Source organism: Podarcis raffonei, chromosome 5, assembly GCF_027172205.1.
Source record: "Podarcis raffonei isolate rPodRaf1 chromosome 5, rPodRaf1.pri, whole genome shotgun sequence".
Taxonomy (NCBI): domain Eukaryota; kingdom Metazoa; phylum Chordata; class Lepidosauria; order Squamata; family Lacertidae; genus Podarcis; species Podarcis raffonei.
The window spans coordinates 79,028,584-79,039,532 of NC_070606.1; the positions used below are offsets into that span (position 1 = coordinate 79,028,584).

Below are 10,949 nucleotides of genomic sequence, written 5' to 3' on the forward strand. Positions count from 1 at the left end.
GTCTTTCAATGTTTGGCTTCATTGAGTGGTCTGATCCTCGGCCATGATTTAGGGCTTTAACCAGCACTTTGAACTGTCCCTCCAACAAAGTAAAGCCTGGTAACAAAGTACCACTGTCCTCAGCTATCCCCTAAGAATCCAGGAGCATTTATAAAAAACATTTAGTCTGCATTGTAACTGTTTAACCAAACCAAAAATGTTACGATTCTGAAATACTAAATTGCAACTCCTTGTAAAACAACACATCAAACACAAGTCCAATAGCAACAACAATTACACAACGAAACCTCCAGCCACAGCTGCAACCCTGTCGACATTTACTTGGGAGTAAATGACACTGGATATACATAATTGCACTTCCTAGTAAACACTGCACAGACAAACCACAGTCCTCTGAGCACTTCTTATAGGAGTGAGCTCCCATTCAGCTCTGTAGAACTTGTCTTAGAAACACGCATATGCTCAGATAGCAAGATACCATGAACAACAATTTTTTATGTAAAGGGAAGGAAAATGTACCAGATGGGAGGAGTCCTGCTATGTTTCTTCATCATGAGCTACAAATAGGGTTTGGCCCTGGATTTATTTTATACATGAAGGCTCATTCCTGGAACAAACAAGGCACTTCTAGAGAATCCATCTGAGCATGTGCTGAGTGCCCTGCCCTCACCACTGAAAAAAGTATAGCTTGGGTTTAAAGAGAGAAGCTAAGTTCCAGGTCAGGGGGAGCCTCTCCAACAGTTTTAGCTCTGCTCCGTGTGTGTGTACTATACTGCAAAAAAGCCAGGGACCTCCTTCCATCAACTGTCACCTGGCAGCAGTCATTATATCAGGATGCAGCGAGTTGGACAGGGTCGCCCCATCGGACAGGTGAGAGACCAGCCCCGTTTGGCACTTTGTTTCCTCCAACTCTTCAACCCAAGCTAGTCATTGGAAGAACTTGTAATCAAGATACTGAACTTGATCCAAACGGGCAACACATTCTTGGTCAATCTTCGAACGAAAGTGGCCACTTTTTAAGCACGTTGTAATGCGCGGACACCGCCCCGTGCCGTTTGGTCCCAATCCGCTCCAAAACAGAGCACTCCGCACATACCCAGAGGGAGGGGGCTCAGCAGCCTTAGCATCACTTTAAAAGGGGGAGTGGGAGTCCTGGGTTGAGTCGAAGTCCTTGACAGCCACACGCATAGACCACTTCGCCTGCTAAGGGCACCCACCAAGCTGCGCAGGAAAGCGCGCGCGGAAGGCGCAGCTCCGCCTCTCGCTTCCCTCCCTCCTGGGAGCGCGCGGCTTCGGCGAGGAAGCGAGCGGCGCTGGGCAGGGCTTCGGGGGGCGGGAGCCGGGGAGCCTCTCCCGCCTGCGACGCTTCCTCGGGGAGGCTGCTTCTCCGCCGCTGCTGCCGCCAGTGCTCCCGCCTCCTCGGCTCCCTCGCCAGCCAGAAGCGCGCACTTTGCCCCGGCTGTGCGTGTGCGGGAATGTGGCGGCGATCGCGAAGCGGAGCGCCGGACGCCGCCACCGCGCTCTGATGGGCGCACACGCTGCGCGCTGCCTGCTCCGTCCCCTTCGCCTGCCTCGCTCGGGGGGCTGCCCGGAGGCGACCGCGCCATGAAGAAGGAAGCGGCGGCGGCGGCGGCACCAGGGCGCAGCGGGGCCAGCTAGATCTCCCCGGAGAAGGTAAGGGTCGCCTGGGAAAGTTTCGTGCCTGCGAGCGACCGTCGCCTTTTTTGCTTGGGAATAGTTCCACCCCATATATGTATATCCCGATCGCTTTTAAAAAACTATCCACATTCATAGATATGGGTTTCTCTCTCTGCCCTCGTGATCAGCGCCCTCTCCTTAGAGCGGTTTCTTTTTAAAAGTGCCCGAGATGTCAAAGTTGGGGGGGTGCGGGAATTTCCTCGTCTTCCCCCAGGAAAAGGGGCTATTTCCCCCAAAGGCTCTCCTTTCCGAGCAATGCAAGCGAAGGAAGAATGGCAAACCTCATTATCAACGCGCCAACTAGGGACTGCTTTCCCAATGGAGCAAAAAATACCTAGGTTGTGGAGACGGGGTGGTGGTGGTTTTTTTTTAAGGGGGTGGCGTCCTAGTTCTAGAAGACCCCAACCCACCCACCCATCCATTTCCCAGCAGCTTTTGACTCAGGAGTCAAAATGTCGATGGCTGGACGCAGAACCGGGCTGCCCAAACGAGCGCACGGGAGCGCAGTCAAGGAGCGTGGGGGAAAGGGTCGTGGGGACGGTGTGTTGGCTCTGGAGTGGGGAAGGAGAGGCGCTCTGTGCATGCCCAAGGGGTGTCTGGCCTTTGGGAGCATTCTGCACTTGCTCCCGCTGATCTGGGAACGAAGTCAGGCGCGGACTTCCGCGTTCGCGCGCGTTTTGGGTGGTGAGGAAGGGAAGCGAGTCTACCGCCCTTTAGGCACGCAGGAATAATAAGAGCTGGTGGAGCAGGCAGGCAAAGGGCAGCAGGCGTCCTAGGAAAGAGGCTAGCCCGCATTGTTCACATGCCCCCTTTCTGTCATTGCTGCGCTGTAAATGGGCTCACAGCGGATACAAACACGACATTCCATAGCAGCCGAAAGCCTACAGGAAGACTACAGGAACTGTGCAAGGAAACCTCACTCACAGGGTCTGCACCTTCGGCTTAGGTACCCAGCACAGTCGCCTTCTCATGGTCCCCTTATAACAGGGGGTGTGGAACCTGTGGCTCTCCTTTCCAGATGTTGTGGGGCCACAGCTCCCATCACTGACTATTGAATCTGCTGTCTGGGGTTGACTTAACCTGGAACCCAACAATATCTGAAGGGCCACAGGTAGAGATAGATGAATCTGGCCATTTCAGCCTTCTTGGTTTCTCATTTTTCTAGCCTCAAATTCAGCTCTCCACACTTCCACAATAATCTGTGAATTTGTCATTCATATATATATATATATATATATATATATATATATATATATATATCCTCATAAAAATTAATCAGCATTTTAGTTCAGACATCTCCTAATAAACACAATACTGTGTGTAGTTTTGAGCTGCTGCAAGCAACTTCTCCTAATGCAATGCATTTCTGTATGCTGTTTTCACAAATGCATTTTAATGCACAGACCTCCCTAATGTATGCACTTTTGTACATACTGTTTGGTTGGAGAACTGCATTGCAAATTTAGGAAATGTGCGGGTTTCAAAGGATGCTGTGCTTTCAATTTGTAAAATTTACTTTCTGATCTTCCGTTCTCTCTAGCTCAGCCTTTGCTAACCTGGTGCCCTCCAGACACTACAACTACCATCATCCGCAGCCAGCACTTGTTGGCTGGAGCTAATGGGAGTTGTAGTCTGACAACATCCAGAGGGCAGCAGATTGGTGAAGATTGCTCTAGCTTACATTATCCTTTATGTCCTTTTGTCTCCTGGCCCCTCTCCCTCTTTTCCTTCCTGCCATCTCGGAATTCCAGGGATGTGGAGCTTCTGCAAAATTCTGAGAATTCATTGGATTTCACTGGATGGGAAAAATCTAGAAAACCTTGAAACCGAAAACTGTGTGTGAAGGTTTTCTGGATTTCCCCTCCTTCCCTACGACCCAATATCCAGAAATTCTCTAGTGCCCTACATCGTTTAAGGATCTGTTTATTTGACTTAACAACAACAACAACAAAAAGTGTGCTGTGTTAATGTTATGTGTTATATGAATAAATATCTCAAAATGTTCCTCCCCCACCCCCACCAAGCTTTATTTGGAAAATATTTTTGTTGTAAATATTTTAAAGATTTGGCAACTCAACATCATATACTTTCCTTACATTGTTTCTTGGTTCCCCCGCTTAAAATGTAGGCACAGAAAACTGTTCACATACTAATTTTAGCTGCAGCTCCTGTGATGGTTAGAGTCCTGGACTAGGTCCTAGGAGAAAAAGTGCTCAAATTCCACTCAGCCATGAACTTCGTTTGGGTCAGTCACCATCTTGACTTACGGGGTTGTTGTGATGATAAACTGGGGGCCATTTGTGGCACCCCGGGCTCCTTGCAGGAAAGATGGGTTATAAATAATAATAATAATAATAATAATAATAATAATAATAATAATAATAATATTAAATAATAAAAAAATAGAAGAGGAACCCCCCCAACAAAGGTAACCGCAATTCTGAAAGTGCCTCGTTTGACTGGCCTCACATTCATTTTGTGATTCTACTGACAGCACAATCCTAACCATGCATGCTACCATATAAGTCCTATTAAATTCAATGGTGCTTACGCTCAGATAAGTGGGGTTAGGATTGCAGTCTAATTCATTTTATGGGGGGGGGGAGAGTCACCAGAAAAAACAGCAACCCAATATTAGCCAGTATCACTGGTGCAGTCCTGATTCATAAGTTTCAGTAGAGGCTGTCCTGTCCCCCCCCCCCAACTATTTTCTGTTGGGTCAGGATTGCAACATCTGTGCCTTCCCCTTTGTTTGGCTTGACTAGACTTGGAACATATTCTCTTCCCCACCTCTTGATTCTGTCACTTCTGTTCCGACCCCCATTTGGTCTTTGCTATCACTTCCTGGTTTTGGCTCTTTGTTGACGGCAAACCAGACTGGGAAGTGAAGTATCCACAGTGCAAGAAGAGCTAGCCGAGGAAGAAAATCAGCCTGGCTCCCTGGAGATGGTTGAAACTACCATAGCTCTTGTTGGCTGGATTTGCAGGTGAACCTCAGCACTTCTTCATCTTCCTACCTGGTGCGTGGGATACCAGTTGGAAACGCAAGCTGCTTTGACAGAGGGGTGGGGGAAGCGTGATACACTGCTGTCTTGGATAGCTAGCAAGTAAATAATGCCTCTGCTAAATTTTGCTTTGCTTTGCACTGAATTCATACTGCTCTGTTCAATTTGGAACTGCCGTATGTGTTTTGCAATTGCAGTGGTTGCATTTGGTTTTTTTATAAATGCATATTCCTTATGGCACCTTATGGTGAAGGGCAGGTGAGACATCTTAGAAACAAATTAAAATGTGGCATCGAGGGAAAGGGCCGTAGCTCAGTGGTAGAACATCTGCTTTGCATGCAAAAGATCCGGGTTCAATCCTCAGCATCCCCAACTGGGGTTGGGAAAGGCTCTTTGCTGAAGCTATGGAGAGCTGGGTGGCATAGTGCTCTTACTCAGTATAAGCCGGCTGTCAATGAGAGGAAGGGAAATAGCAGAGAAAGCTGAGGATAGAAGCTCAACAATGTTTCGTGAGTAAGGCAGAAGCGGGGAACTTGCTGGGGTAGGGTAGAACTGCTACACCAGCTTCCAGGCCGTTCTTGGGTCACTGATGCTTACTGGGAGGGAAAAGGGTGAGGCAGCCAGCAATAAACAACAGGAGGCCACCTGCCGGGCAGCTAGCACAGCAGCTCTGTGCCCCCCTCATTCTGGAATTATGGTATGCCAGGGCCTGTTCGCACAGCCATCGAAATAGCAACTAGCTAACACGCTTGGGCAAATTCACAAGAACTGTCAGCATGCCAAAAGAGTCAACTCACAGAAGGTTTACAGTTTAACCCCCTTCGCATGGCTCTGTGGTAAGTGAAAACTGCACGATGGACATTCATATTTTGGTTTCTTGAGTCAAGATATACACAAGTCCTTTGCCCATGTGCTCCACTTTTTGGCTCCTCCCTTCGCCACAAGCCACAATTAAACCAGGAAGTCTCTACTTAACCATAGTTTCTTGTTTTGTCTGAACCAAAACTATCTATGGTTGATGGCTTCAGAACAGGCCAGGATATGAAATCATGGCTTGAAGTTGAGTTAGCCAGATAGTGTTGATGTTTAGAACTACAACTTCCATCAGCCCCAGGCTGATGGAGGGCACCGTGTGGACTTCTCTGGTTTAATATCTGGGCTTGTTCTGAAGTTGTAGGTCCCCAGGTCAGATGAACAGGAAAAGTGTGGTTTTAGAAGCTTCCTGATTTAACCGTGGCTTGAGAAAAGGGAGGAGATGTGGTGTTTCTTGTGTGAGCAAAAGGCTTATAAATATCTCAGCTTAATAAGCCAAGATATGATTGTCTGAACAGACTCATGAAGAGGAGGCTGGATCTTTTCCTGCCTTTTGGTGTTCTTAGTGCTGCAGCTTAGATACTTTCTTTGTTTCCCCCAGAGACACTTGCTGATACCAGGCCTCTAGATCCATCTATGTGACTTTGCTGGAGAAACCATGACTGAAGTCCTCCTGACCGCTGTTCTGAACGGGACTGAAAACCACTCGCTGGCTAGCAGCGGATGGACGTCGAACAATGTCACCAGCAAGTGCTTGCTGACCAAAACTGGTTTTCAGTTCTATTACCTGCCTGCTGTCTACATCATAGTCTTCATCACTGGATTCCTGGGCAACAGCGTGGCAATCTGGATGTTTATCTTCCACATGAGGCCTTGGAGTGGCATCTCGGTTTACATGTTCAACCTGGCGCTGGCTGACTTCTTGTATGTCCTGACTCTTCCTGCACTGATCTTCTATTACTTCAATCAAACCGATTGGATCTTTGGGAACTTCATGTGCAAGCTGCAGAGGTTCATCTTCCATGTCAACCTGTATGGAAGCATCTTGTTCCTCACTTGCATCAGCGTGCACAGGTACACAGGTGTGGTCTACCCCTTGAAATCGCTGGGGCGGCTGAAAAAAAAGAACGCCGTCTACATCAGCACCTTGGTTTGGGGGGTTGTGGTCACTGGGATTTCCCCCATCTTCTTCTACTCTGGAACTGGGGAAAGGAAAGTCAAAACCATGGCTTGCTACGACACGACGGTAGACGACTACCTACGAAGCTACTTCATTTACAGCATGTGCACCACAGTCTTCTTGTTTTGCATCCCGTTCATACTGATCCTGGGTTGCTACGGATTAATCGTGAAAGCACTGATTTACAAAGATTTAGACAATTCCCCGCTCAGGAGGAAATCGATTTACCTGGTTATTATAGTGTTGGCGGTATTTGCTGTGTCTTATCTCCCCTTTCACGTGATGAAAAACTTGAATCTACGAGCCAGGCTGGATTTCCAGACTCCAGAAATGTGTGCCTTTAACGACAGGGTTTATGCCACTTACCAAGTGACTCGGGGGCTGGCGAGCCTCAACAGCTGCGTGGATCCTATTCTGTATTTCTTGGCTGGAGACACGTTCCGAAGACGGCTGTCGAGAGCAACCAGGAAAGCTTCAAGAAGGAGCGAGCTCAACGTGCAGTCAAAAAGTGAGGATATGACTCTCAGCATTTTATCCGAGTGTAAACAGAATGGAGACACAAGCTTGTGAATAATAGTTTAATTTTCCTTTTGCAAGCAAGCACTCTCACCCCCTTTCCCTTATCCCCACCCTTCATTTTTAACCCATGTAAGAATCTAATTTCGTGCATTTTCAAGAAAACTTAACAAGCGGACAATTTCTTTTGTTTCGTTTTGTTTGAAAAACATGCCGTGTGAAGCTAGAAAAAACGTGGGGAAAGTAAGTGTCAAATTCTTAAAAAAAATTAAATGGAAAACAGTATGGGAGGTTTCCGTTCTTACCCTTTTAATTCTGAAAGAATAATTTATCTGATAGTCTGGTACACACAACAAATGCAGTGCAAACCCTCAGAAAAGGTGTCTCCTTGACTTAAGAGTATGAGGAATGCCCATGGAAGGTGAACATTTCTTTAAGGCTCTAGTCTATTCTCCAGCTTCCAGTTCCCTTGCCTGTTTCTGCCTTGCTGTGGTTCTGGAAAGGGCAGTGTTTGTAGGGGACCAGCCCCAATCAGGGGCAGACCCCCTTCCTGAATGTAGGTCTTTTTATTGAAAACATCAACGACAACAAAAGCCCTTTGATTTTCAGAAATACCAAGGAGGCTGACGGCGTTCTACATAGCTGATCGATGAGAAGTAAGCCTGGTGCTTATTTTATTAAAGTTGAATTTTGTTTAATAATTAAGTAAGGTTGGAACATATTAGATGACTTGAATTTGTTGTTTGGTATTGACTTCAGGTCCTCCTCCTCCTCCCTTCCTGCATGTCCCGATAAGCTTCCTCATCACAGGAGTTCTGGATGCAGACATGTGTTCCTGGACCGCTCTCTTAAGCACTGCCGAAAGCACAATGCAAGAAAGGCCATGGGTTAGTAATGGTCTGTTGGCAATTATTTCTTTGCGATTCTAGCAAGTTGGTCTAGCGGAGCCAATCGTGTTTCCCCCCCCCCCCCACTCTTGAATCTGGGCTTGTGCAGAGGACCATCTGGTCACGGCGCGTTCATGGGAAACTGCTGGGCATGGTGGCTTCCAAACTAGGACAATCTGGTAGCGTTGACCCATCACCATATGCAGGGTTCAAGTTTTCAGCATGTGTTGGGAAACATGGGGGAAACCGTACAGCCCCAAATGCACTGGAAACCTAGCTCCTTTGTGTGATGTTGGATGTGACAGCAAGCTTGGCACAGGCTGGGCTTCTCTCGTGCAGGCTTCTGAGATGGTTTGACCATGGCAGCATGGGCTTGAACCTTCTTTGAATAGATCTTCCCTGTTACCATATAGGGAGGGTTCCTCTGTACATAGAGGAGATGATTACTGAAAATGTGATGCCCCACCTCAATAATAATTAGAAGTCTGACAGAGAGTGAGAGAGATTAGATTGTAAGAATTAGTGCTGTCATGTTCTCTGAAAGGTTAACAAATCTATAAACATAGTAGATGTACAGTACCAACAGCCCCAAGGTTACACAGAACTTGCAACTCCTTCTCAGCAGTTTAGTACACATCTAATGGGCACATCAGAACACTGTTAGGTTTTGGGGTTGCTGCAAATTCTCCAATAATTTAACCTATCTAGTTGGCAGTACCTGTATTTTTGTCAACATGAAGAATTGCATTTGATTTATTTTTAGCCCTAATTTGGATTTCTCCCTTTCTAACATACAGCACTTTGCATGACAATAGCAGTTTTTCTGGCATTTAATGCTCCTTTCTTCTTCTTAGGAAAAAGAAACTGTCATTAATTTTCACGGGCAGGGGGCGGGGATAGGAGTGCCTCATCTAAATGTATAAAAGATTTACATCAGATTCAGAAAGGCCTGGTTGAATGATGTCCTTCCCTACCTTTTCCCAATGCCTGACAGTGATCTGAGATGGCTTCATCACCACCCCACCCGAAAGATTTCCACATGTGGACATGACATTTGGATTTAGGAATTTAGGAAGCGGAGTTTGGTCAAGGTTTCATCAAGCTCAGTGTTGTCAACACTGCTCAGCTGTGGCTCTCTAGGATTTCAGGCAAGATCCAATCCTTCTTGGAAATACTGGGGATTGAACCCAGAATCTTCTGCATGCTCTACCCCTTGCCCAACACAATCTTATTGAATTTTCCATTTCCAGCTTACTTGGGTTTTTAGGGAAATACTGTTCTCTACAGCTCTTTTCAAGCATTCAGAAACAGGCTGCGATAACCGTGCACTAGAAAGGAGTGCCATGGCTAAGAGAAAGGTAGTGGGGAAGATGACCTGAAATAGGCCAAAAACAATGTATCATGCAAGCTGCCAACTGATGCAGGAATCCCAGTCCCCGATAGATTCAAAACACAAAACAGTTTGGATTGAAAATAAAGCCTTATTTGCTTCATTTAATCTACCAAAATGTATCTGGGAAAAATGTTCTGCTGCAGCAAGCAGTGCTTTGAATTATTACAAAATTCTTTCTGTATAAAATAAAGAGGATACGTAATCTCATAAATGGCTTGAACAAATCCTTCCAAAAAGACTGTGGTTTACAGGAGAGGTAAAAATAAACTATTTACATCTTGCTTATTAATTTCCAAAGGCTGAGGATGAGCAGAAAGGGAATTGCTCTGAATAATGGCAGAGTTACAAATCAGCTTAAATTCATAAATGCAAAATCTACTGAACCTGCAAAATCTGTTTATTTAACTTATTTCTCGAGGAAGGCAATGGCAAGCAAAGAGCTATCTCGTGCGTTCACAATGCTCCTTGATTCTACACTTAAACACTGAATTGGGCATTGTTGAGTGAAGGGATAATGAGATGCATCATTAAGGCTGTGGTGCTGAGCTCAATTACTTGGGAGTAAGCTCCCTTGGACCCAATGAGGCTTACTGCTAAGTAAATATGCATAGGCTTCCACTGCAACCTCTCTCATCTTGTTTTATAAGAAACTATAAATTAGAATTGTGCAAGGCTTCTGTTCAAATGTTGACATGTATGCATGTCAAGCTCTAGCTTAACAAGCAATCTGAATAAAATGTAAAAAGCCAAGAAAATTTAGAAGCGTGGTAAATAAGTGGCAGTCTTCTTTTTAATTAATTAACCTCTTGTGATTAGCTGTTTAGATTAAGGTTTGGGGAGAGTGTCAGGAAACATGGAAAACCTTTCCCTGCATCACCAAGAAACATGTAACATTAAACAATTCCCTTAAACCAAATTGAACTGAGGCATGCCTTGCTGGGCACAGCAATTGAATTAAGGGTACAATGGTGGAATGGATTTTTTACTCTTTGGAATGACTTTCTTTTGCTACATTTTTACATTCAGCTATCTTTCACGTACTTCTGTTTTCTGTTCATTGTCGTGCTCCGTACAATTAGTCAATGGATGTTGGGGTGTAACATTCTTATAATCTGCTAATCCTCCTCCCCCCAAAAATCCTGCAAAATCTTTGTGTGTTTGCGTGCAGCACCCTAGTTCTAAATCACAGCTGTTCTCTGTTTATACATTAGAGCCCCGATCCAGCAAGAGAGACTCTCATGTGGAAACAGGTTTCCATTTGTGGATCCTCTTTTAGACCAAGTCCTTCATGAGTCACAAGACCTGCATGGATACTTGCAGGATCTTTGAAGCCATCACCAAGCTTGCCATCCTCTAAAAGCACCAATCATCTGTTTTGGGTGACAAAGATGAATCTGGGTCCCTCTATCAAATTTAAGCTATCAAGACCAATGCCACCATCTGTGTAGGTACATCCT

The 10,949-nt window shown here is 45.8% G+C and overlaps 1 protein-coding gene across 3 annotated transcripts; it reads left to right on the forward strand.

Moving 5' to 3' along the window:
• The first annotated feature begins 1,299 nt into the window (after nucleotides 1-1,299).
• Nucleotides 1,300-10,621, forward strand: P2RY1 (purinergic receptor P2Y1). Of its 3 annotated transcripts, XM_053390315.1 has the most exons (3): nucleotides 1,300-1,674; nucleotides 6,118-7,204; nucleotides 7,822-10,621. In XM_053390315.1, the coding sequence occupies exons 2-3, from the start codon at nucleotides 6,175-6,177 to the stop codon at nucleotides 7,863-7,865; spliced, it is 1,074 nt and encodes a 357-aa protein (XP_053246290.1). In that variant the 5' UTR covers nucleotides 1,300-1,674; nucleotides 6,118-6,174; the 3' UTR covers nucleotides 7,866-10,621. The 3 variants fall into 3 exon arrangements, with proteins under 3 accessions (XP_053246290.1, XP_053246288.1, XP_053246289.1); XM_053390313.1 differs by having other exon boundaries at nucleotides 1,302-1,674; nucleotides 6,118-10,621; XM_053390314.1 differs by lacking the exon at nucleotides 1,300-1,674 and adding an exon at nucleotides 4,558-4,685 and having other exon boundaries at nucleotides 6,118-10,621.
• The last annotated feature ends 328 nt before the right edge of the window (nucleotides 10,622-10,949 follow it).